The sequence below is a fragment of the Moschus berezovskii genome, chromosome 28 (assembly GCF_049115385.1).
Source record: "Moschus berezovskii isolate FMDL1 chromosome 28, NW_MosBer_1.0, whole genome shotgun sequence".
Lineage (NCBI taxonomy): Eukaryota > Metazoa > Chordata > Mammalia > Artiodactyla > Moschidae > Moschus > Moschus berezovskii.
In genome coordinates, this window is record NC_142487.1 from 22,312,477 (window position 1) to 22,339,633 (window position 27,157).

At 37.9% G+C, this 27,157-nt stretch overlaps 1 protein-coding gene across 6 annotated transcripts; it reads left to right on the forward strand.

The window, feature by feature from the left end:
• Positions 1–1,672: 1,672 nt before the first annotated feature.
• On the forward strand, positions 1,673–27,157 carry POLI (DNA polymerase iota). 6 transcript variants are annotated; one of them, XM_055417381.2, is made up of 10 exons: positions 1,678–2,255; positions 3,848–3,970; positions 6,422–6,586; positions 10,316–10,468; positions 12,221–12,457; positions 13,372–13,550; positions 14,368–14,459; positions 19,061–19,191; positions 24,308–24,513; positions 26,103–27,157. In XM_055417381.2, exons 1-10 carry the CDS (start codon positions 2,108–2,110, stop codon positions 26,916–26,918), a joined length of 2,250 nt encoding a protein of 749 aa, XP_055273356.2. In that variant the 5' UTR covers positions 1,678–2,107; the 3' UTR covers positions 26,919–27,157. The 6 variants fall into 6 exon arrangements, with proteins under 6 accessions (XP_088689636.1, XP_088689637.1, XP_055273362.2 ...); XM_088833510.1 differs by lacking the exon at positions 10,316–10,468 and having other exon boundaries at positions 1,673–2,255; XM_088833511.1 differs by lacking the exon at positions 12,221–12,457 and having other exon boundaries at positions 1,674–2,255.

Consider the following 27,157-nt stretch of genomic DNA (forward strand, 5'->3'; position numbering starts at 1 on the left):
GGTCTGTATTTAAGACTGTGTGTGTGTGTGTGTCAGTTGCTCAGTCGTGTCCCACTCTTCGCGACCTCATGGCCTTCAGCCCGCCAGGCTCCTCTGTACATGGGATTCTCCAAGCAAGAATACTAGAGTGGTTTACCATTCCTTTCTCCAGGGGATCTTCATGATCCAGGAATTGAACACAGGTCTCCTGCATTGTCGGCAGATTCTTTACTGTCTCAGCCACCAGGGACACATTTAAGATTTTACCAGATGCCAAAGCTCATGTATTAAACTTCCTATTCCGTACAATTAAAAATTCAAGTATACAATCTAATGGTATTTTAACTTTTTATTTTGTACCGGAGTATAGCCATTTAGGGATTCCAACGTGGTGATAGTGGTCAAAAGCTATGGTTTTTTAGTCAAAGCTATGCTTTTTCCACTAGTCATGTATGGATGTGAGAGTTGGACTATATATAAAAAGCTGTCAATTCAGTCAGTTGAGTTGCTCAGTTGTGTCTGAATCTTTGTGACCCCATAGACTGCAGCACGCCAGGCCTCCCTGTCAATCACCAACTCCCGGAGTTTACTCAAACTCATGTCCATCAAGTCGGTGATGCCATCCAACCATCTCATCCTCTGTCATTCCCTTCTTCTCCCACCTTCAATCTTTCCCAGCATCAGGGTCTTTTCCAATGAGTCAGTCAGGTGGCCAAAGTATTGGAGTTTCAGCCTCAGTATCAGTCCTTCCAATGACTATTCAGGACAGATTTCCTTTAGGGTAGACTGGTTGGATCTCCTTGCTGTTCAAGGGACTCTCAAGATCCTTCTCCAACACCACAGTTCAAAAGCATCAATTCTTCAGCACTCAGCTTTCTTTATAGTTCAACTTTCACATCTATACACGACTACTGGAAAAACCATAGCTTTGACTAGATGGAACTTTGTAGGCAAAGTAATGTCTCTGCTTTACAATATGCTGTCTAGGTTGGTCCTAATTTTTCTTCCAAGGAGCTAGCATCTTTTAATTTCATGACTGCAGTCACCATCTGCAGTGATTTTGGAGCCCCCCAAAAGTCTGTCACTGTTTCCACTGTTTCCCCATCTATTTGCCATGAAATGATGGGACCAGATGCCATGATCTTAGTTTTCTGAATAAAAGCTGAGCGCTGAATAATTGATGCTTTTGAACCATGGTGTTGGAGAAGACTCTTGAGAGTTCCTTTGCCTTCAAGAAGATCAAACCAGTCAATCCTAAGGGAAATCAGTCCTGAATATTCATTGGAAGGACTGATGCTGAAGCTGAAACTCCAATACTATGGCCACCTGATGAGAAGAGCTGACTCACTGAAAAAGACCCTGATGCTGGGAAACATTGAAGGCAGAAGGGGATGACAGAGGATGAGATGGTTGGATGGCATGACTGACTCTATGGACATGAGTTTGAGCAAGCTCCGGGAGTTGTGAAGGACAGGGAAGCCTGGCAAGGTGCAGTCCATGCGGTGGCAAAGAGAGTGGGACTACTCCACTGACCAAACTGAACTGAACTGAGTGGTACAGAACCTGCCTGCCCATGCGCAAAGCCTAAGAGATGTGGGTTTGATCCCTGGGTTGGGAAGATCCCCTGGAGAAGGAACTGGCAAACCCACTCTAATATTCTTGCCTGGAGAATCCCATGGACAGAGGAGCCTGGTGGGCTACAGTCCATGGGATTGCTAAGAGTCGGACACGACTGAGCAACTAACACAATCATATTAGTTTACAAGGTCGCCTGGCTCTCACCATAATTTCCATCGTTTCCCCCACCCCCAACACCATAAAATTTCAGCATCTCCGGGTTAGCACTTCTAACAGTTGACCGGGAGAACAAGCTGCCTTCTACATAAAAATAAACATTTAAAACTTGTGATAAGAACGTAACTCCGAAGACCGCAAGGGGAAGGAAAAAAAAAAAGCCGTTTGGGATGGTAAACCCTCCTTCAAGATTACGCAGGAGGGAAGTCCCAGACGCCAGTCAGGAGGATTTGCAGCCTCGGTGACCGTCCGGGCGGCCCGCGGCCGAGCGCACACTGCGCAGGCGCGAGCCCCGCGGCCGGAAGCTGCCTTTCGGTGGGCGGCCGCCGCGGGAATGGAGAAGCAGGGGGTGGAGCCCGAGGAGGCAGGCGGCGGCGACGAGGAAGCGGACGCGACTCGGGCCATGGAACGGGCGGAGGCGGGGGCGCCCGGCGGCTGGCCGGGGGCGCTGGAGCCTGACGAGCTCGACGACCTCGCTTGGTGTAAATGAGCGGGCGGGCGGGGCAGCGAGGGCGGGCGGCGGCGGCGGCGGCCGTTGGGGAGCGACCGTCCCCGCCCCGCCGCGTCCCGGCGTCTTCCCGGCTCCGCCGAGACAGCGGCCCTTCGCCGCCTGGTGCTCTGAGGCCGAGGTCCCCGAGAGGGCCGGCTTCGCCCCGAAGGGGAAGGCCGGGCGCGTCCATTGCGGTGACGGAGGCTGCGCTCGCCTCCCCTCAGACAGCCCCGCGGAAGCGGAAGCGGCCGCGGGGGCCTCGGCTGCGCGGAACCTTGTCGCCCCCTTGGCACAGGTTGCGGCCCGGCCTCGGCCCGGAAGGGACCGCCCGGCTCGGCACCGAACCCGGCCGGCACGTCTGCGAGCGGCCTTCTCTATGCTGACCCGCTTCCAGCCTCGGGCCCCAGCCCCCGGCATTTGGGGCCAAGGCTCTCTCCTTCCCAGCCTCCCCGCCCTTCGTTTTTAAAAAGCTTTGAAAATTCTAAATACTTTTAGGTTTACAGAGAGATGCACAGATAACTTTTACCGACTTTAATGTCTTACGTCACCTGATACGTTTGTCAAAAGAAAGTAACGTTGGCATAGTAATTAATACTCTTAACGGACAGGATTTGTTCAGATTTTACCAGGGATTTTTTTTTCCATTTAATTTGTGTCTGTTCCAAACTCCAAATCAGGATACCACATGGTATTGAGTCTGCCTTGTTTTTAACTGCTGTTAATAGCTGAAGTCTCCTGTCTTATCCCTCTGCCCCCTCCACCAAGATGTGAACTACTTTTTAAAATCCAGGAAATATTTACTCAATCTTTAAATTTAGCAAGTATTTGTTGGTAGTCTAGGTATCGGCTATTCAGCATTGAACCAAATAATCCTGATCTCATGGGAGCTAAATATAATCCACTGGGACCCACAGATTCTGTCTTCTGTTTTGTGTTTCAGGTTATTTTTTTAAGGACATGCCACTTAGAATAATTTTTTCTTGTTCAGTCGCTAAGCATGTCTGAGTGTTTTGTGACTGCATGGAATGGACTGTAGCCCACCAGGCTCCTCTGTGCATGGAATTCTCCAGGCAAGAATACTGGAGCGGGTTGCCATTTCCTCCTCCAGGGGATCTTTCCCAACCCGGGGTTTGATCCCATGTCTCTTGGATTGGCACGTTAAATCTTACAAGGAGCCACCAGGGAAGGATAATTTTTAAGTTGGTTGGAAGATTTGTGTTTATAAACTTTTCAGCCCTTTCCAACTTACTTTAAATTTTCCTATAAACTTCAAAGTCCTAGGATTATCTCTTGCATCTTCCATTATTGATAAAAGGTTTTTTTCCCTTAAAATTTATTACTATCCTGAGAAAAATACAATACACAAATAGTAAACAGGACTGAGGACTCTATTTTGGGTGGAGTTTCTCTCATATCCTTGTAAGTTTTAGATTCTTTGACACGTGTAATAAGTCCAGGAAAAAAAATCTTGAAAATCACTCTATATTCTTTCTTGGTTGCCATGTTTTAAGGGAGTGGCAGTTGCTCAGAGATGATAAACAGGCTGAATGTGTTATTTTCATTTGGTTGCATATTGTGCTACAGTTCATGATGAGCTGGAACCAGCAGGAAGTTCTTCATGTAGAGTCATAGTACACGTGGATCTGGATTGCTTTTACGCACAAGTAGAAATGATCTCCAATCCAGAACTAAAGGATAAACCTTTAGGTAATTCTGGACTTTGATACTATTTACATTGTATGATATGATTTGTTATTATGTTTTTTCTAATTTATTAATCATATTAATGTTGGAAGCAGTTCTGTGATGCTTTACAGACAGTAATCTTTTACTGGATGTAAACTTTATGAGCCTCATTTACTAAATGGCAAATGTGACAGAAGTAGTATAATTAACCAAATAAACAGAAAGACCACAATAAACTTTTAGTCTTTTTCTCAGTGTTTGAAATTTTACAGCCATCTTATCTCAAGAACAACCTTTTAAAAATTTTTTAATAGACATTTTCAACTATTCTCCCACTTTTGAAATTAACTATTGTGTAACAAAATAGTTGGGTTTGTGTGACAAAATAATTGGATTTTGTGTGACAAAATAATTGGATTTTCCAAAATACTAAGGCATGCATAGTACAAGCTTTTCATGAAAACGTAAGTATGTTTTAAAAGGCAAAGAAATTTTACATTGGGGAGTTACTGAGTATTGTGTTGGCTTATTTTAATATTTTATTTTTACATTAGAAAAGTAAATTTCTAAAATTTTATGCATGTAGTAAGGATTTGTCTTTGAGTAAAAGAATAAACGGCAGTTTTGGTCACTTGCTACTACCCCCTGGTGTCTACTTTGGTTTTGATAAAGCCCAGTTCAGCTCAGCCTAGTTTACTAAGGAACAGAGGATGATTGATTTTTGGCTTGCCAAGGTCTAGGGTCTTTAAAATTTCCTAAAGATGTCAAAAAGTTAGGATTAGGGAACATGAATTTTCTTCATTAGGCATTTCTAATTAGGAGCATTGTAAGAAGATGTTGTGTAAGTAATGATTAGTAAAGAGGGATTGTATAATTAAGATGCCAGCTTCCCTGTTGGCTCAGTGGTAAAGAATCCACTGCCTGCCAATGTGGGAGAAGTGGGTTTGATCCCTGGGTCAGGAAGATCCCTGGAGAAGGAAATGGCTACCACTCCCAATATTCTTGCCTGGGAGATCCCATGGACAGGAATCTGGCAGGCTATAGTCCTCAGGGTCCTAAAAGAGGAGGACAGGACTTAATGACTAAACAACAGCAACAATATTTGCTAATACAAATGAAAGACTGTGTTGTTTCCTCCTAGAAACCGTCAGCATAATATCTGTTATTTCCTGGTAATCATTCATTACTGCATTTTATTTGTTGAGTCGATAAGTTGTATCCAACTCTTGTGACCTCATGGACGGTAACCTGCCAGGCTCCTCTGTCCATGGGATTCAACAGGCAAGAAGACTGGAGTGAGCTGCCTTCTTCAAGAGATCTTCCCAATCCAGGGATTGAGCGCCAGTCTCCTGCATTGCAGGTGGATTCTTTACTGCTGAGCCACCATTAGCAAATATATGACTGCTTAACTTGGGCTGGTGACACAATGGTGAGTCCATATAATCCTGCCTTAAAAGACTGATTTTTTTAGTTAAGGAAGTGACTAATCTGATTTTTTTATATAGTTTTCTGATGAATCATAATTTATTACTTTTGACCCTGTAATTCTGTTTTGGGGCATCATCTGACATATCAAAAATATGTGAAATGTTTCTTTGCCTGTTCATAATATGAGAATTTTAGAAAAAAAAGCAAATAGTTTTAGCAATTATAAGTCACTGGTAGATTAGAATTTTTAAGCAGTGTGTAGATGATCATAATTTAATCTTTTTGATAAGGAGGGGGCTTATCATGCCACTTCACTGTCTAATCTTTTCTGTAGGTTACTGTGAAGAAAAGTTAAGTCATTAGAACATTTACTAGGGAGATTACTAATAACTGCTGTAGGTTGGCGCTTGTAACAGAACATGGCTTTATATTAATTGGGAAGTTATTCAGAAGACAAGTTAGATTTTCTAGTAGTGACCAGTAGTTAATTGTACTCAGTTACTTACATCTGCCTTACTTTTGGTAAAACATGGCCTAGAGTTATATATAAAGTTATATACAGTTAATTCAGTATAATTTGGTTTTTTATTGTTTGAGAAAAATCATGGAAGGACTTTATCTTTTTGCTGAAGACTTCATATAATTGTTAATTTGTGGTGAAAGTGTTAGTTGCTCAGTCATATCTGACTCTTTGCAACTGCATGGACTAGAGCCCGCCAGGCTTCTCTTTCCATGGAATTCTCCAGGCAAGAATACTGGAGTGGGTAGCCATTATTTTCTCCAGATCATCTTCCCAACCCAGGGTTCGAACCCAGGTCTCCCACAATGCATTCAGATTCTATGCTATCTGAGCCACCAGGGAAGCCCCTGATTTGTTAAGTTGTACTTCATAGAACTTTGATGGATGGAGGTTATATTTTTTAACTGAGATAGAGCTTTTTATTCTTATCAAAACATTATATTATAACTTTCAATTATAATATGGAATAAGTAAATTGTAATTTTCAATTCTCCATTTTCTCATAAAATATTTGTTTTTTTTAGGGGTTCAGCAGAAATATTTGGTGGTTACCTGCAACTATGAAGCTCGGAAACTTGGAGTTAAGAAACTTATGAGTGTCAGAGATGCAAAAGAAAAGTGTCCACAGCTAGTATTAGTTAATGGAGAAGACCTGACTCGTTACAGAGAGATGTCATACAAGGTTACAGGTACAGATTATGGGCAATATACTTTCAGCATTAAATTTTATATAGAATGCCTGTTAACTACATGATCATTTAGTAAGTGTAAAGTGCATAAGTCAGTTTTCTTATTTGGGGGCTTTCTCATTTTAAAAAACAATTATATGAGAATGACTTGGTATGTCATGAGTAAATGGTGAAAGAAACGTATAGTTGGAAGGAATTGAACTCTGTCATGGGTGATGTTTATATAATTATGAGAAAATGTAAAAAAAATTTTAAAGTGAGAAAATGGAAGAAGATAAACCAAAGAAAACCAGATACTTAAATTTAAATGCAAGCTTGAATGAACTATGAAGAAATATGCTGTAATGTACTAATGGTAGTTGAGAGAGACTTCTGTAATGTTTGATTAACATAATTAAAAAACAATTTGTTAGGAACTGTTAGCAAAGATGATGAGTATATTAGTTTTTTTTTTTTTTTAGATTTTATTATGTATTAGATATTTCAGTGTGGATAAACTCCCCCTTACTAAAGTTTGGATTTGAATCTTGCTGTTTTAGTAAATTATAGGAAAAATGAAAGCATACATGTACTGGCATATGGCAAATAGATTTCATTTTAAAGTGTATAAGAGTCAGCTTTTCACTTGTTTGCTATTATTTTCATTTGTTCTTTTGATATTTGTAGCAGTTTTCAGCTGAAAGGGTTAAATATACTCTCCCAGAGCTCTTCCAAGTTAATGAGAGGAAACAAGCTTAAGCAAAGTGGACAAAGGATATGAGTAGGCAGCTGACAAAAAGCAGACTCCACCATGTGAAAATGGAATGCTTAAATTCATTTGTACTACAAATAAGAATGTGAGAAAACGTAGAAACAAAGTGTTACAGTCTTAAAAAAAGCAATCTAGAAGCATTTTTTGAAATTAAACATACATACTATGTTCTTTAACCCAATAATATAACTGCTAGGGATTTATCAAATAGAAATAAAATGATAATCAAAATCATGTCTCATAGCATGATTCATAATTGCTAAAAATATGGAATGAAAACATGCTCATAAGGATGAAAATGGCTAAATGAATTTACGGCTTCTCTAGAATGGAATGTTATATGGCCATTAAAATAGCTCATTGGTATCGTTTCATTTGATTCATGCCTTGGGTAAAAAGCAAGATGCAAAAACCTGTATCAGGTTTTTCCATATGTGTAAAACAGTGACCCAAACACCTTCCCCACATATGTGTATGTATCTATGTGTGCTTAGGGAGAGAAGGAGGAGAGGGTATGTACTAGGTGTTTAACCCTGGATAACTTCTGGACGGGCAGAGGCGGTGCTGAAACGGGGATGAGGGAAGAAGGGATAGCCAAGGGATAGCCAAAAAAGACAAGACTGTACTCCCAAAAAACCACTCGTGTATCTGTGCACAGTTTATGTATATATCCGAATGTTCAGAAAATGATTTTTTCTGTACATAGATGATGTAATACATACAGCTGTGCATCTGTTTCTTGGTGATCTTCCACATCACCCGTGTAGGTCTTTCTCATTCTTTTTAATGCCTGCACAGTATTCTATTTGGTCCCAAACTTATTTAACCATTCCTTTTCTGATTTGAAGACAGTCTATCTCATTTTATGCCTGTTGTCCTTATGTAATCATTAATAGCATCTCCTTTCATTCAAAAGATATCTCATTTTGGATGATAAATTATGTGGTTTCTCTTATAGTGAGGGGTTATTAGGCTCTTACCAACTTTTTGCTCTTAAAAAATAACAATATGTGCTTCAGTAGACATTTTCATGTAGAAATTTTCACATACTTTTGTGATATCCTTAAAGTAAGTTCCTAAAGGTTAACTGCTTAATGAAAGATAATTTGCATTAGAAATTTTGAATACTGCTATATGGTGCACTTCAGGTTTTCCTAGCACATTGCTAGTATGTATGAGAGTATTAGATATTCATAAAGATTTTGCCTGATAGTTGAAAAAAATAGTAAATCATTGTTTTGATTTGCATTTCTCTGTGAGAAGTTTGAGCATTTTTTTTGTGTAGTTTTGGTCATTTATATACATGTTTTCTCTTTTTTGCTTTGTAATGTCAGACTAATCTGTCTCAATGATTTCTGTACCACTGCACCTCTTCACAGTGAAAAGTATCATACTAAAAAATCAATGCATAAATCTGTTTTTACACTGATTCTTAATTTATAAATTAGTATCTTGAAAGAATTAAAAATGCACTAATATAATAACAAGAAATATTCTAAGCATAGTTTATACTTTGATAAAAAGTTATTTTGTTGATTTTTTTCATGGTATTTTTGGAGTTGAAATAGGAATGTAGCCTAATAGTCCTATACTGAATTTATCTCAGAACTGTTTATGACATATAACCTTATTGTTTATTTCATACCTTTATTTTACAGTATTCCATTTTTTTCTCTAATTATAAACTCCTTTCTTTGGCCGTGTGTAATCATAAGGTTTAATAAATGCATCTTGTTTATGAAATTGACATATTGACAGCAAAAAAGGTTAACTTCACAAATGGATAAGTGATTTATTCCTATGATCTGGTAATAGAACTAATCAGTCCGTGTTCAGCAGTCTACCAGCTTTGTACATGATTCTGTATTTAACTTGCTTTTCTTCTTGGTAGTTAAAATTTGTCCTTTATTTTTCTTATTGTAGTATTGTTTTGATAAACTTTTATTTTTTACCTGTTACTGCTCGGCATCAGATATATCCTTTTGGGAGAAAAAAAGCAGAAATTGGTGAGGGAAATTCAAAAGAATTCTTTTATATGGTCAGACACATTGTCAGTTTTTCCCTTGGTTTTCTCTCAGTAGGTTGGAAGTGGTTTTTGAAGGTCACTAGATCATACTGTTCCTTTATTAATTGTTTTACCCTGCTGTTATCACTGTTAGCACCAATAAAACAGAGCTTTCATATTATAGGACTTTAAGAACATAAGCGTTTTTGTATAATAAATGACTAATAAGTTGTTTTCTGCCACCCAGCTGGTATCAGTAGATGATTCAAAGAGAAGTGAAAATTCTTCTTAATGGTTTCAAAGTTATTAGTTTTAATCCTAGAAATGAGACTTGATAGTCTTTTTGAACTTATTTCAAATCTTGGTTCAGTTCAATTTAGGAAACATTTGACATAAGGACTGGCATTGTGCTAGAGGCTGGACGTTCAGATACATGGGAATCATGATCCGTCTCCGTCCTTACAGAATGAGTTGGAGGGTGACTAGTCGAAATATTGCACTGTAGTATATTTTGTATTAAGTAATTTTTCTTTTTGACTTAGTATTAATTGGAAATTTAAGTTTTATTTTGTTTTGCCTTTTAAAAATTCTAGTGAAAAATATAGCTTGAGTATATTATTACTTTACTTTTCTAAGTAGACTCTATGACCTACTCAAGATCATAATTAACTATATGCATTGATATTTAATGTACTACAGATAAATTATTGGTATAGGAGATTGTACTAAATATATTGCTATGAGTATCTGCCCAGGGAATGTTATTTTTGGACTTATTTTATTGGAAAATATTGCTTTTGTGCAGACTATGACACAGAAAAAAAAATCCCAGTTAACTGACTTTATTCAAGATATTGTGTAATTGTGAATATATGTAAAACCTTTATTTTGTTATTTTTTAAGCATAAAAGAGTTAAATCTATTCTAGTTATAACTTCAGTTACATCTGTGCTCCAATATTATTTTAATTTAGAGTTGTTGGAAGAATTTAGTCCAGTTGTTGAGAGACTTGGGTTTGATGAAAATTTTGTGGATCTAACAGAAATGGTTGAGAAGAGACTAGAGCAGCTTCAAAGTGATGAACTCTCAGCACTGACTGTGTCGGGTCATGTATACAATAATCAGCGTAAGTGGGTTCTTATGCACTCTATTTAGTAACAAAGTACCTGCATTTCTTAATGTTAAGTCAGTTTAGTGAGTTGACTGTGTCTTTCGAAAGTTTTATGACTTTTGTTGCCATAGTTCAGCCATCTAAGGTGATTAAAATTAGATATTGTTATTCTGTATTAAACAGGCAGAAAATGGTATTTTGATGACATACAGCTCAGTGCTTTGTGCACTTTTCATTTCTCTGACAGTCCTGTGTTAACCATTTTTAAGTGTCATACCTCTTTAGGCCATCCTTAAGTTACAGGAGTTGGCTTCTTGGAGTAATTTTTGGTTTTCCCAAAACCATCTTAAGCAAAATTCTAGGTAGACTAAATTTGTCATTGTTGCCTCGTTGCTTGTTCGCTTCTATTCTCCCAGCTCCCTTGTGGGAGCTTATCCTGGCCTACCTACCATCCTTTGCATGCTCATATTTAATCAGTTCAAATTCATCTCCTTCACTATTAAAGTGCCAATGACTGGTGATATTTCCAGGACAGTACTGTGTTTGAAAATAAGCTGCAGTCAGCTCCACTGAGTATCTCCTTGGGCTGTCAGACATCTAGTAACTGCTGCTGACTTCTAGACCCTACCACGTAGAAGGCAAGCTCCTGTGTTTCTTTGTAAGATTTGTTCTGACCTACTTGCTCCCAGGTCTCAGCCCGCCTGTGCTTCCTCTTACTCCCCTTTTCGAGAGGTGATGTGATCAATCTCCAGTCATTCTCCACCTCTCTGATATTAAGGAAGAAAAGAGGTGGAGCTGCAGTTCTCTTTTATAAGAAAATATGAAGCTTTCACGTGTCCTTTGTACCTATGCTCTTTTGTCACTTACAAGGTCTGGGTAACAAGAAGGTTCCAGGGGTGTTTCTGTATAGTTTTTACAGCAAACTTGGAGTCTACCGGTTAGAACATTATAGAGACCTAGGTTTTATGACTTACGAAGTCTAATTCTTCATGATTCTTTTCTCTTTCACATAAGATTTTGTTAATTTTTTTTTTAACCTACAGAGAAGTTGATGTAACAGTACAGTGAGAACAGTCATTATCCCCTTCCTTGTAGGTACTCCTTTTGTATCATTTTACACATTTGCTTTATCTTATTGTTTATTGATCAGCTGATAGATTGTTGAGCATTTGAAAGTAAATTATAGACATCATGGCACTTCAGACGTAAATACTCCTGAGGATCAGGACTGTCTCATATAACTCTAGTGTCATTTTCACATCTAAGGAAATTTGTTTCTATATAGCAATTTCCCTATACTTTTAATAAAAGATGTCTTAAACTGTATACAAATCCAAAATTGTTTTTAGTAGCACATACCACTAGTGTGAAAACGTTAAATTCAAATCTTTGAATCTGAAACGTTAGCTATATCATTAATATAACATTTTTACTTTTATGCTTACTTCCCGGTAAACATGAGTAAAAGTTCTGGTAGTGCCCGTAGGAATTTTTTATGCGAGATCAATTTTTGTAATCTGTTCATCGTTCAGCATTCTCAGTGTGTATTTGCTATCACAGGCCCTTGGAATTCACTTGTGATAGTTATTTTACAGAATTGTTGTGAAGAGCCAGAGAGATTAGTTCAGTGTGCAGCAGTGTGGTGGTGCTGAGGGGTGGGGTTGGATATAGATCAGGCCCTTTATCTTTAAAAAAACTCATTTGTTAAAAAAAAACAACAACAGCGTTTTGATGATGACTTTTAACAGCATCGGCTGTTTTCTATAGCTGTAAACCCACGTGACACGTTGCACGTCAGACTCCTTGTTGGATCTCAGATTGCGGCCGAGATGCGGGAAGCCATGTACCAACAGCTGGGTCTCACTGGCTGTGCTGGAGTGGCATCTAATAAATTATTGGCAAAACTAGTTTCTGGAGTCTTTAAACCAAATCAACAAACAGTCTTACTACCTGAAAGTTCTCAAGATCTCATTCATAGTTTGAACCACATAAAGGAAATGCCTGGTAAGACAAATATATTTGAAAAACCTATTTTGGTTTTACTATATTTCATTTAGGTTTAAATATTACAGTTATGCATAATTAATTCTTATAGAGTCTGTGTACTTGGCTCCTGTGTGTGTTAGTTGTTCACTCGGGTCCAACTCTTTGCAACCCCGTGGACTCCCGTCAGGCTCCTCTGTCCCTGAGATTCTCCAGGCAAGACTACTGGAGTGGGTTGCTATGCCCTCTTCCAAGGGATCTTCCCAACCCAGGGATTGAACCCATGACTCCTGCACTGTGGGCAGATTCTTTACTGTCTGAGCCATCAGGGAAGTGTACTTGGCTTTTGGTGAAAACCAAAAGCCCCCCCAAAAACCTGACATTTTCTGGAGAGAATCTATATTAGGAATCTATATATATGAAAGTACTTTATTAGTTTTACTTGCTTTTATATTGTTTTGAATATGATCATGAAAGTTATAGCCTGGAAACATATGGTCCTTTATTTTTAGTCCCTGGTTCATACTTTAATACTGTACCTTCATCTAGAGAATGGAGTTGGTCTTTCACTAACTCTATTTTGGGATTGTACATAAAATATTAGGGCCACAAAGGACCCTCGAAAGCAACTAGGTCCACTTTTTATTTTAAAGATGAGGAAACTTTTTCTTGAGAGATTCAATGACCTATTCATATCATTGGGCAAATTTGTATCTCTAAAGATCAAATGCTTACATTTTTATAGACTATGAGTAATGTATGTATTAAAATTCATTTCTGTGGCATTAAATTTTAAGGTTGGTCTCAACAAAAATACCAGTGGTATCCAAAATTACGGTATCAAAAGATGTGGTTGATATATTTATAATATTTTAATTAGCTAATTTTAAAGAGAAAAACTATTATAACACGACATGCACCTCTTTTTGCTTTAGGTATTGGCTATAAAACGAGCAAACGTCTGGAAGCACTGGGTATCAGTAGTGTGCGTGATCTTCAGACCTTTTCATCCAAAATATTAGAAAAGGAATTAGGAATTTCAGTTGCTCAGCGTATCCAGAAGCTCAGTTTTGGAGAGGATGACTCTCCTGTGACTCCCTCAGGACCACCCCAGGTATGTGAAGATGTTACTTATTTTAATGGAGTACTGGTGGTCACATTATTTGAGATAAAGATTTCCAGTTTTACTACTGTATTCTTACTGTTCCAGTTTGCTTATTAGGTTAGTACGTGATTGTTCTCCTGTGAAAAGGCTATTTATTATATTAAATTAATAAATATTCTTAAATTGAATCTAAGAATTAGCATTTAAATATCAAATTAGCCACTTTGACTATTGTTTAATTTTAATAGCCTGTATTGTATATAGGAGGCAAAATAATTTGTGAAAATATTGTTTTCAGAGTAGTCTAATGATTTAGGAAATGGAGAAAGTTTATAATCACCTAGGTAACAGTGATTTTTTTTTCCTGTGAGATAATTATATATATATATATTATCCATCCCATTTAATCATCACCATAAACCTTTCATGTAGGTAGTATTAACTTTTGTTCATACCTTTTCCTCCCTCCCTTACTCCCTTTTCATCCCGTAATTTTTTTTAAGATGAAGATACTATATTTTAGAAAGGGTAAGTAACTTGCCCAAGGTTAAGCTGAGATTCAAGTCCTAGGAAATTAAGAGCCTCACTGTAATCACACATTAAAGCTTGGCATTGGTACCAGAGCTTTGTAATTTTCTTGATTTCCAATGTACTTTCTAATGGAGTACAACTTGCAGATAAAAAGATTTAATATAAAAGTGAACTAAACGGCTCAAACTAAGCATAAGAGGTAAAGAAAGTGTTGAATATTTATTTGACATATACACTGATAATTGGATATGCTTATTTGGGTTTATATTAATACTTATTTGTGCTTCTTTGGTAGTCCTTTAGTGAGGAGGATTCATTTAAAAAATGTTCATCAGAAGTTGAAGCTAAAACTAAGATTGAAGAACTACTTGCTAGTCTTTTGAACAGGTGATTTTTATGTTTTGCCATATCATCTTACAGATTCTGTGTACAGTACATGGAAATACTATGTATTTACTATATATATACTATGTACAGTATATATATACTTGATGTTCTTTCTTGGAATTTGCAGATTAACTAGAGACTAAACATGTAAAGATCATCTATCTCTGAACCTCTCCACATTATAAAGTAATACAAAGGTAGTAACATATGTTCTTAACTAAATTTATTCATCTACTTCCACTGTCTTAATATTAGTAACATTGTGGTTTACTGTGGATTTTAAGCTGCTGATCATTACCTAAGGGAGTTTTGTGGGTATCGCTGGAATCGCTTCACTTAAAATTTGTGATGACTGAGGATAGCAAATTGATGGAGAAAGCAGAAGAACCCTTTATCTCCTGTGGTTCAGATTATAGAGTCAGACGAAAGAATAACTTAGTGGGACTATGTGTGAGCAGTGAGGGTGACTGTGTGTGTGCTCAGGGTTCAGTTCAGTTCAGTCGCTCAGTCGTGTCCGACTCTCTGCGACCGGCCCTAAAATACATGAAGAATGTTAATTGGAATTATGAGTATACAAATAGCATCAGTTCAGTTCAGTTCAGTTGCTCAGTCGTGTCCAACTCTTTGCGACCCCATGAATCACAGCACACCAGGCCTCCCTGTTCATCACCAACTCCCGGAGTTCACTCAAACTCATGGCCATCGAGTCGGTGATGCCATCCAGCCATCTCATTCTCTGTCGTCCCCTTCTCCTCCCGCCCCGAATCCTTCCCAGCATCAGAGTCTTTTCCAGTGAGTCACCTCGTCGCAGGAGGTGGCCGAAGTATTGGAGTTTCAGCTTTAGCATCAGTCCTTCCAATGAACACCCAGGATTGATCTCCTTTAGAATGGACTGGTTGGATCTCCTTGCAGTCCAAGGGACTCTCAAGAGTCTTCTCCAGCACCACAGTTCAAAAGCATCAATTCTTCGGCGATCAGCTTTCTTCACAGTCCAACTCTCACGTCCATACATGACCACGGGAAAAATCATAGCCTTGACTAGCCGGATCTTTGTTGGCAAAGTAATGTTTCCGCTTTTTAATATGCTTTCTAGGTTGGTCATAACTTTCCTTCCAAGGAGCAAGTATCTTAATTTCATGGCTGCAATCAGCATCTGCAGTGATTTTGGAGCCCAAAAAAATAAAGTCTGACACTGTTTCCACTGTTACCCCATCTATTTCCCATGAAGTGATGGGACCAGATGCCATGATCTTCGTTTTCTGAATGTTGAGCTTCAAGCCAACCTTTTCACTCTCCTCTTTCATTTTCATCAAGAGGCCTTTGAGTTCCTCTTCACTTTCTGCCATAAGGGTGGTGTCATCTGCATATCTGAGGTTATTGATATTTCTCCCGGCAATCTTGATTCCAGCTTGTGCTTCTTCCAGGCCACCATTCCTCATGATGTACTCTGCATATAAGGTAAATAAGCAGGGTGACAATATACAACCTTGACGTACTCCTTTTCCTATTTGGAACCAGTCTGTTGTTCCATGTCCAGTTCTGACTGTTGCTTCCTGACCTGCATACAGGTTTCTCAAGAGGCAGGTCAGGTGGTCTGGTATTCCCATCTCTTTCAGAATGTTCCACAGTTTATTGTGATCCACCCAGTCAAAGGCTTTGGCATAGTCAATGAAGCAGAAATAGATGTTTTTCTGGAACTCTCTTGCTTTCTCCATGATCCAGCGGATGTTGGCAATTTGATCTCTGGTGCCTCTGCCTTTTCTAAAACCTGCTTGAACGTCTGGAAGTTCACGGTTCACATATTGCTGAAGCCTGGCTTGGAGAATTTTGAGCATGACTTTACTAGCATGTGAGATGAGTGCAATTGTGCGGTAGTTTGAGCATTCTTTGGCATTGCCTTTCTTTGGGATTGGAATGAAGACTGACCTTTTCCAGTCCTGTGGCCACTGCTGAGTTTTCCAAATCTGCTGGCATATTGAGTGCAGCACTTTCACAGCATCTTTCAGGATTTGAAATAGCTCAATTGGAATTCCATCACCTCCACTAGCTTTGTTTGTAGTGATGCTCTCTAAGGCCCACTTGACTTCACATTCCAAGAGGTCTGGCTCCAGGTGAGTGATCACGCCATCGTGATTATCTTGGTCGTGAAGATCTTTTTTGTACAGTTCTGTGTATTCTTGCCACCTCTTCTTAATATCTTCTCCTTCTGTTAGGTCCATACCATTTCTGTCCTTTATCGAGCCCATCTTTGCATGAAATGTTCCCTTGATAGCTCTAATTTTCTTGAAGAGATCTCTTGTTTTTCCTATTCTGTTGATTTCCTCTATTTCTTTGCATTGATCGCTGAGGAATGCTTTCTTAGCTCTCCTTGCTATTCTTTGGAACTCTGCATTCAGATGCTTATATCTTTCCTTTTCTCCTTTGCTTTTCGCTTCTCTTCTTTTCACAGCTATTTGTAAGGCCTCCTCAGACAGCTATTTTGCTTTTTTGCATTTCTTTTCCATGGGGATGGTCTTGGTCCCTGTCTCCTGTACAATGTCATGAACCTCCGTCCATAGTTCATCTGGCACTCTATCTATCAGATCTGGTCCCTTAAATCTATTTCTCACTTCCACTGTATAATCATAAGGGATTTGATTTAGGTCATATCTGAATGGTCTAGTGGTTTTCCCTACTTTCTTCAATTTCAGTCTGAATTTGGCAATAAGGAGTTCATGATCTGAGCCACAGTCAGCTCCTGGTCTTGTTTTTGCTAACCGTATAGAGCTTCTCCATCTTTGGCTGCAAAGAATATAATCAAATAGCATAGCATAAACTAAAAGACATTTCTTTTTCTGATGCTCCTTTGCCATCATATGTATCTATTTCTCAATACTCCATAGAAGAGTAATACTTCCTTTCCTCCCATTTCTTTGATTTCTCAAAATGGGGTGTCTGGAGTCTAACAGCTTTGGGTAAATGTGCTTCTGTTAATGATGTTAGGATGGCCTCTGTGACTAAAAAAATGGTTTTTGGATGACTAACTCTCAGAAAACTGATAAAGTGAAATTTCCTTCAACTTTGCTGCCACACGCATTGCAGTTCTCATGTCTTGAGCAGGGCCATGCAGCTCATCATTTTTGCACGCAGCTGGCTGACTGTATGACGCAGCTTCAGGGATATGACTCAGGCTGAGCCTTCAAGTGTGCTGGTGAAACTGGGTCATCTGCTTTGCTTCAGCTAGATAAGACTACTATGAAATACCTAGCCACTGGAAACAGTTCTGGACAAAGGGAAACCATACGAATTACACATTTTATAGGTGCCCTTATTTGAAGACTCAACGCAGAAATGAGTCTAGATGCCCTGAACCTATGAAATACTGTTAACCGTGTCTCCTTATCTTTGCCTGGCATGCCCTCCTCTGTACAGTGGCTTCCTGTTCCAGTGACTGAGGTATATAATGCCATCTAGCTGGCAAAAAAAGTAAATGAGTCTGCGTGACTGTTCTTAAGCATATAATTATTAATACTGCAGGTATGTAAGAGACATAAAATCATGCATTGTTTAAGCCTTTCTCTAGGCACTGGCCTTAAGTTTGCTGAGAGTATAACCCTTTTTTTGTATGTCTTAATTAGTTACAAGAGCCAAATTGTACTCTGAATTGCATATTAACAGAACAAGTTTAACTGGAAGATGTTTAAACTAGTAACATGTTTATAGGAACCAGTTGAGATATTTTATTATCTTAATAAAACAGCAGTCAAGAAGTTTTGTGATTAAGCAATAAGAAAAAAAATGCTTACTACAAAAATCTAAATATTCTAATTAAAAATCAGTTTGATTATGCTTAATACTACTTGTATTTTATGTTTGTGATCTTTTAGTGCATTGGCATACCTATAGAAAGGTAAATGTTATTCTTTGATGACATTTATTTTCTGTAGTGATTAGACTTTCTACTTTTTAAGTGAATTTTCCATGGTATTAAAACTTTCGTTTTCAGTTCCAAAACCTAGATCATTTGGATGGATCACTTTTTAAGATTTGTGGACGAGTGCTTGCTTTCCTAAATATATTATATAATTGACCTTTCACATTATTGCTCTAATATGCCATATAATGGTGATAATACTGACTCCCTTGGATGTGTTTGAGAAGTGCTTTTTGACAAATAATTTCATTAAATATTTGTTTTCTTTTTGTAGTCTTTTTCATGTGTAAAAAATTAGTCATTTTTCATATATTTGCTTCTGTCTGTAAATGAGTGTCAGTTTCTTAAATTTCCTGCTGATTTTAATATGTTACTTTTAATTATTTGGATTTGGATAATAAAATGGCTTGTTATAATTGTATCTTATTTCTGCTTTTTTCCTGATAGCACTCAATCCTGTGTGAGGCCTGAGAGCCTTACATTTAAAATTTCAAGAGTTTTATTATGAAGACTTTATGAAGTTTACCTGAGCTGTTTAGGGACCTTTCTTGCTTACTGCCTGATTATCAGCTATATTTATAATTGTTAGAGTTGCTCAGTCTGGCACCTTTAAAATAAATGAGGTACAGTCGATCATCAAAAAAAAACTTTTTCTAATTCCTTGTTTCCTCTTTCTCTTTATTTTTAGAGTCTGTCAAGATGGAAGGAAGCCATACACAGTGAGATTAACACTCCGTCAGTATTCATCTGGGAAGCAGTGTAACCGTGAGAGCCGTCAGTGCCCGGTTCCACCCCACGTAATTCAGAAGTTAGCGGCAGGTAGTGGACCATTTAATTGGCATTCTGATCATCTAATCGGCAGGTTGAACTCATAAAAAAACAGACTTTGAGTTAGAAAAATGATCCAAAAATGGGTAACCCTCACATGGAGTTACTGAGCTATTAAGTACTTTTTTTCTATAAGAAATTTTCATTAGAAAACTTTTGTTGTTTCAGTAGATATTAAAAGTAAATACCCTGTCGAGAATGCTTCCCAACTCCAAAGAAAACATCAAGCTATGATAATTAACTATATGGCGTGAGGTGATTTCTTTATGAGCATTTAAATTGTTTCCATTTTTTTGGCTGTTTAAAAAACAGGGCTGTGAACATTTGGGTGCAAGTCATCGGGCAGATATATGCTTTTGTTCATCTTAGGTAGATTACAAAGCATGGAATTTCTGAGTTGTATGGTAGTTGAACTCGTAAGAAACTGCCAGATTTTTTTCCAAAGTAAGTATAACAAGGTAGATACTCAGCAACAGAGTATAGAGGCTTTCAGTTTTTTTCATATTCTCATTTATGTTTTAATACTGTTATTTTCTTGACTCATTCTTATGACTGTGTAGTGGTCTTTCATTGTTTTTTGTTCTTTTATGGATATTACTTTTGATATCATATCTAAAATTCTTTGCCTAATGCAAAGATAATAAATATTTCTTATGCTTGTTTTTCAGAGATTTTACACTTTTAAGATTTATATTTAAATTCACTTTGAATTATTTTTATGTGTTGTGTTAAGTAAGAGTTTTAGTTTATTCTTTTGCATGTGAGTATCCACTTGTTCCATAGAATTTGTTAATAGACTGTTCTTTCCCCATTAAACTGCTGTGGCATCTTTGTCAAAAACTGAGTGACCATAATAAAAGTAAGGGTTTCTTTTTGCCTTTCTGATCCCATTGACGTGTATGTTTATCCTGATTCCAGTTCCACCCTGTCTTGATACTTTGCTGTAAGTTTTGAAGTTAGGTAGTGTCGGTTCTCTAGCTTTGTTCTTTTATGAAGTTGTTTTGGCTATTCACGGTCCTCAGCTTTGTTTGTGGAAAGATTTTTTTTTAAAGGAATTTTATTTCTTTGTTTTTTATGAGTTTATTCTGATTTTCTGTTCATTTTGAGTCAGTTTTGGTAATTTGTATCTTCTCAGAATGTATGCATTTCATCCAGGTTGTCTAACTTGCTGTCATGAATGCTTAATATTCCCTTGTAATTCTTCTCATTTTTATAGGGTCTACAGTGATATTCTGTCTTTCATTCTTGATTTTGATAATTTTTTTTCCTTTGTTATTCTAGTAAGGTTTATCAGTTTTGTTCATCTTTTCAAAGATTCAACTTTTGGTGTCATTAATGTCTCAGTTTTCTTTCTACTTTGTATTTCATTTATTTCTACTCTGATCTTTGTTATTTCCTTCTTTCTGCTTGCTTTAGGTTTTCCTCCTGGGTTCTTAAGATGGCAGCTTACTTTATTTATTTTATACTTACCTGTTTTCTAATAATTCATATTTAAAGTTACACTTTTCCTTTTAAGCAGTGCTTTCTTTAGCTGTATTCCATAAGTTGTGTTGTGTTTCTTATTCATTAAGCTCAGAATAGTTTCTAATATCTGTTGTGATTTCCTCCTTGACCCCTAAACTTATTTAGAAATTTGCTGTTTAATTTACAAATATTTGATTATGTTTCAAATAACCTTTTATTGTTGATTTCTAACTTGTCTTTATGTTGACCAAAGAAGATTAATAAATATAAGAGGACAGTAATTTCAGTCCTCATATTTATTGAGCCTTCTTTTGTTGTCTTGCTTATGTTCTGTCCTGGAGCATGTTCCAGGATTTGCATTTGAAAAGAAGAGTTGAGCAACACCGTCATACCATTCTACTGAACCAAAATTTGTGGCCTCTTCCTCTAAAATAGCATTTTTTGAATGACAGTTTGTCTGGATATGTAATTTTTGATTGGTTTCTTTGCATACTTTGAGTATGATGTTCCATTGATTTGTGTTCCATTATTTTTGATGAAGAGGCAGCTGTTAAATAGTTTAATCAGGAGAGATTCCTGTTACTAGTTTCAATCAAGAAAGCAAAACCACACAGAAATTTGAACACTGAAGGTTTCAAAAATTACTAAACTATGATAGGGAGTAACTATAAAGATATAAAGATACCCTTAAGAGGTACCCTGGGGGCTAAGGAAAAGTAGCCAAGGAAGAGCAGACTTGGAAGGAGAGTCTTCCTCCCCTCCGGGAGAAGATGTGGTTGTGGAACACTGGATGGTGGAGAAATCCTTTGAGTTACCTGGCCCAGAGCTGCTCCATAGTTACTGGGTCAAGAGAAACCACCCCTGACCCCCAGAGGACTGGGGGCACACGGGCGGCCTTGGGACGATGGGAGTTTGCTCCCTGGCAGGGCAGCGCGTGAGCTGGGGTACGCAGGCATCTGTGTTGGGAGGGCTTCTGTTGACAGTCCTCCAGGATGTGGGCAAGGGGAGATCAGTTGGTGTTCATACTGAAGGGATCTTCATTTTTCTGCTAGTACAAAGGTGGAGGGTATGGTGCCTGCATAGGAAGAGCTGGAGGAAACAACCTGCATAGGCACGGCAAGCCTATTAGGTGGGTGTGTGGAAGGACTCCAGGCAAGGCACAGGCCTGCTGTGTGCAGTGTTTGAGTTGGTGGTGCCATGGGAACACGGTCACTAGGCTTGACTGGGGCTGGGCTTGCTGAGGGACTGAGCCTTCCACTCACATGTGGTGTGGCAGAGCACTAGTAGATATTTCCACACATAGGTACTGTACACAGACCAGGTTACAGAAGCAAGAAAAAGTAAAAAACAGTATACTGGAACAGGAAGAGAAGCCCCCTTGCTAATTTAATGATCCTCCAGTTCTCTCTACTGACAAAGCTTAAGAATTATGTTTAATGTAAAAAAATTTCAGAGTCTACCCCATTATCACAGCTGGTCCTAAGTGTGATTTAGAGTTGAGAGGCAGTAAATTGTTGGACACGACTGAGCGACTGAACTGAACTGAACTGAAATTGTTACCAGACATAGTCGTATCCTTGTTCTCCTTTATATGATGAGTCACTTACCTCTCTTTTTTAGCAGTTTGACTGTGTGTTAGTCCCTCAGTCATGTCTGACTCTTTGTGACTCCATGGACTGAGTCTGCCAGACTTCTCTGTTCATGAAATTCTCAAGGCAAGAATACTGGAGTGGGTAGCCATTCACTTCTCCACTGTTTTTTGTGTTTATCTTGGAATGTATTAAGGTTCTTGATTCTGTAGACTAAATTTTTAAATGAAATTTGGGAAGTTTGGGGCTCTTATTTCTTCCAGTATTCTTTCCTTTTCTTTCTCTTCCTTCTGGGACTCTCATTGCACGTAAGCTTGATATTGTCCTGTAGGTGTGTTAGCCGCAGGAGACAGGGGTTTGATCCTTGGGTTGGGAAGATACCTGGAAGAGGGTGTGGAAACCCACTGTATTATTCTTGCCTGGCAAATTCCATGGACAGAGGAGCCTGGTGGGCTACAGTCCATGGGGCTGTAAAGAGTGGGACAAGACTAAAGCGACTTAGTGTGCGTGCACGCATGCTGATGGTCCAGTAGTTAAGAATCCACCTGCCATTGCAGCGGACTTGGGCTTGATCCCTAGTCTGAGAGGATCCCACATGTCATGAGGCCATTAAGCCCGTGCACCCCAACTCCTGCCTACCCTAGAGCTGGCACTCTGCAACAGGAGAAGCCACAGCAGTGAGAAGCCCAGACTCCACCACTCGAGCGTAGCCCCTGCTTACCACAACTAGAAAAAGCCCAAGTGCAGCATTGAAGACCCAGTATACCTGAAAATGAAATTTTTAAAAAATCATGAGAAAAATAATAGCAACTTTGAAGTCTTTGCTAAATCATACTTAAAGTCAGTTTCTATTGACTGGTCTTCCCACTGCTGTTTTTTTGTACGTATGGTAATATTTTGTTGACGATCGGACATTTTAGATAATGTAAAACTCTCAATTTGGATTTTTTCCCCATGGGCGTTTTTTTTCCTTTTTCCTTTTCTTTGTTTGTAACTTGTCTGGACTTAAGGTACATAATCTACCTCTCCTGTGATGTGTTGCCCTGATTTCTCTGCTTAGGTTCTTTTTGAAATGAAAATTAAAAACATTTATTTTGGCTTCTTAGGAGGTTATCCTGTTGTCTGCATAGTTTGGTAGTTAGACAATAATTGGTCAAAATTTTGCTGAAATACAACAGGCTGGAAGGCTTTCATCTGTAAAGGGAGATGTGCTTGGGTTGGAGGGCACTTTTGAAATGTAGGCTCTTTTCAGGCCTTTCTCGGCTTTTGTCTTCTGCTCCTCCCTCTTGCCTCTCCCTGGTATGCTTGTCCATTCTAGGCAGAGACACGTGGCGAGCTTAGGCCTTCTCTGCTCTCAGTCAGCTGTGGTTCTGTTATTTCCAGATCTCCTGGTTAAATGTTATGTCTGGTGCACTGATCATTCACTCATCCCAACCACAGTTGCAGTCCTGGGCTCAAGAGCTATGTGATTTCATTTGTTTCCTACCAGGTGTGCTCATTTTTCTGGCATCATCACTGGTTGTGGGCTCTTGTCCTCTTGTTCAAATCAGGTCAGTCTTTGCTGACAGCAAAGCTGCTGGCTTTCACAGCCAGACTCATCCTGGTGGAACTGCTGTCGCAACCGCCCTCTGTGAGTGGGGGATACAAATGACTCCAGCCGAGAAGGCTGCTGTCCCCATGTTCTTACCTAAGTTCTAGCAGTTTTTCGTAAGTCAGTGCTTATCCATTTTTTCACCTTTGGTTCATTCCAGAATTTCAAAATGATTATTTTTGACCATTTTGTTCAGTTTTAATTTTATGCAGAGATTTTCCAACTTACACATTCTCCCACAACTAAAAGTTCAATATTTCAAATCCTCTGGAAAGTTCAACTCGTTTGGCAGTTGGTGTTAATGTTGAGATGTCCCAGTTCAGTAAATAATGTCAAAGTGTCCCAATGATATATATTTAGGATTTTAATTTCTTAATCTAGGCAATATAAATTAGATTAAGCTCTTAACATTAATTTATGACATAGTATGTTTAGATATTGTCTTCTTACACATTTTATTTAGGAAATTATGATGTGATGACCCCAATGGTTGATATCCTTATGAAACTTTTTCGAAATATGGTGAATGTGAAGATGCCCTTTCATCTTACCCTGTTAAGTGTGTGCTTCTGCAACCTTAAATCCCTAAATACTGCTAAGAAAGGGACTATTGATTATTATTTAACACCTTCATTATCAACAACTTCACACGCTGGAAAGCGCAGTTTTGTAAGTACACTGTTACTGGATTTGTCTAGTTAAATTAGAAATATAAGTTTGTGTTTAACTGATATAATTTAGAGATTTTTTGGGGATGAGATTTGAATGGTTTACTTATATATATTAATAGTATCTTTCATATTATGGTTATTAGTCTTAAGTATATTGTACTGTGGTCTAAAAATAAAACATAAACATCACTGAATAAAAGAGAAAACCTTGATAGAGGTACTCTGTTTTGGAACTGTTAAAACATTTTTTAACAGTATATAGGAATATGGTGAGTGTATATGAAAATATTTTCAAATACTAGAAATCGAATCTTGTTGTCAATTTATGCATGAGCTCCCAGCAGCTCCCCCATACCAATGTTTTTGTTCAAGTATTTAAATTTTCTTGATTTTGAAATTATATTGAATTCTGGTAGCAATATTGATAGAGTATGAATGCTCACTTTACAATTGTAGAAATTAAGAATATGGTAATAGAGAGGCAGAGGTCAGCCATAATTTCAAATGATGAAAGAAAATGCTATATAGATGGCCATTCTGTAAACTTTTGTTTACCAGATGTGGGATGCTTTAAAAGATAATCTTTTACTAAATTATTTATGCCTGCAATTAACTCTTGATTTAAATGTTTTTCTTATTTTCTTTATTTTTATTGTTAGTATAATTTTAGTAGTATTTTCAATTACATTTAAGCCTTTAGTGAGAACAGAATAGTGTTATGGAAATACTGAATTAGTGCCCTCTTCAAAGTACTTTTTTTCAGTGACCCTTTTTATTAACTAAAATTTTAAAAGATGTTTACTTCTTAACATTAGTCTGTAGAATGCGGATTAAAGGTCTTTAACTCACAGTACCATTAGAGGGGTAAACATAAATGGAGGCACCTTGTTCATGTCTGGCACACAGTAGGTACTCAATAAACACATTGGCCCAAATCTCTTCTGCTTTTACTTGTTTGAAATTACTGTTGTGTTGATGTTTCTTGAATTATATTTGACTATCTATACATTTTCTATGGTGCTTAAAACTAGAGGGAAAATTATGCACATTAAAATGGAAGGTGTTTTAAAATTTTTATTTCAGGTACATATAAATTGACATCTTATAAATGATATTGGATTTTTACCGTAGAGGTATTTTTTTTCTTTCTGTTAAATGTTACACTTCAACATAGAGAATTTTAGAAAACCAGTCCTTGATCCTGTCTGTGCACATACATGTTTTAGATTGAATCACTGGTGAGTCATCATTTGTATAGGCCACCATTCTGTTACCCTCACAACTGGAAGTTTGAATACATGATTGTTAAGGTCCTTTCCAGGTCTCCAGATATATACCTACCTTCTGGATCAGTGCTATTTAGGAAGGAAGTCCTCTTCCTGGAATAGTGAGCAAAGGTCCACACAGCAGTGTGACTAATTGTGATGGATTAATCATCCCTAGTTGTTTGGAACTGGCCAGAAGGACTGAAGTTATGGAGTAGGATAGAAGCATATTGGTCCCATAATAACTACAGTTATACTTCAGCAGCATGAATATTTAAAAGATATCAGATACCTAAATTACTCTGTTATTCTTCCATTCTAGAAAATGAAAGACTGTCATATGGAGGATTTTTCTAAAGACAAGGAAACAAAGCCGGATTTTCTATCAACTGGAAGGATTGAAAGTACAAGAACTGGGGCGTCTCCACCAGATCCCACAAATTCTTCTAAAGAAAAAGACAGTAATGAATTTCCCTTCTCCTCACTTCCTGAGGATATTGACCAAGAAGTTTTTAAGCAGCTTCCTGTAGATATTCAAGAAGAAATCCTTTCTGGAAAATCTCGAGAAAAAGTTCAAGGAAAAGGAAGTTTGAGTTGTCCATTACATGCTTCTCGAGGAGTATTGTCTTTCTTTTCTACAAAACAAAAGCAGGATAGTTCTTTAAATCCTAAAGATCATGTACCCAATAGCAAACAGGTCTCCTCTGTATCTCCCTGTGAACCAGGAACATCAGGCGGTAGCAATGCCTCTTATGTGTCTAGCCAAAAGGATTATTCACATTATTTAGACAGTAGCATACAAGATGAGCGAATGAGTCAAGGACCTAAAGAATCTCAAGGATTCCACTTTTCAAATACAAACCCAGCTGTATCTGTTTTCCATTCATTTCCAAATTTGCAGAGTGAGCAACTTTTCTCCAAAAACCGCACCACAGACAGCCATAAGCAACCAGTGGCAACAGTCTCTGGTCATGAAGGACTTACAGAAAATAGAGGGCAAAAGTCTCCTGATGAGAAAATTACGTTTCCTGCTGACATTGATCCTAAAGTTTTCTATGAACTGCCGGGAGAGGTACAAAAAGAACTGTTGGCTGATTGGAAGAGTGCTGGATCAGATTTCCACACTGTACATAAATGAGCATGCTCCAGAAAAGGGAAGGACCGTTGTTCTCAGAAGTTTATTAAGCTCTTCTAAATTAAACACTAATACTTTCAATAATGTAGAAACGTAATATGAAGTGTTCCTGATAAAGCAAAGATAGTTATGGGAAGAAATTCTGGCACAAAGCATGAAAATGTAACAGAAATAATGTAAAATAATACCTTCCTCTCATTCATGTTTTATATTGCTTTTCAATAAAAAGAATATCATGATCA

Bases quoted from the DNA above. Each gene is read 5' to 3' on its own strand.
- POLI (XM_055417381.2), top strand. From the start codon at position 2,108: ATGGAGAAGCAGGGGGTGGAGCCCGAGGAGGCAGGCGGCGGCGACGAG. The intron at 13,551-14,367 runs GTATGTGAAGAT...CTTCTTTGGTAG, and splicing joins CTCCCTCAGGACCACCCCAG to TCCTTTAGTGAGGAGGATTC. The intron at 19,192-24,307 runs GTAGTGGACCAT...CATTTTATTTAG, and splicing joins AATTCAGAAGTTAGCGGCAG to GAAATTATGATGTGATGACC.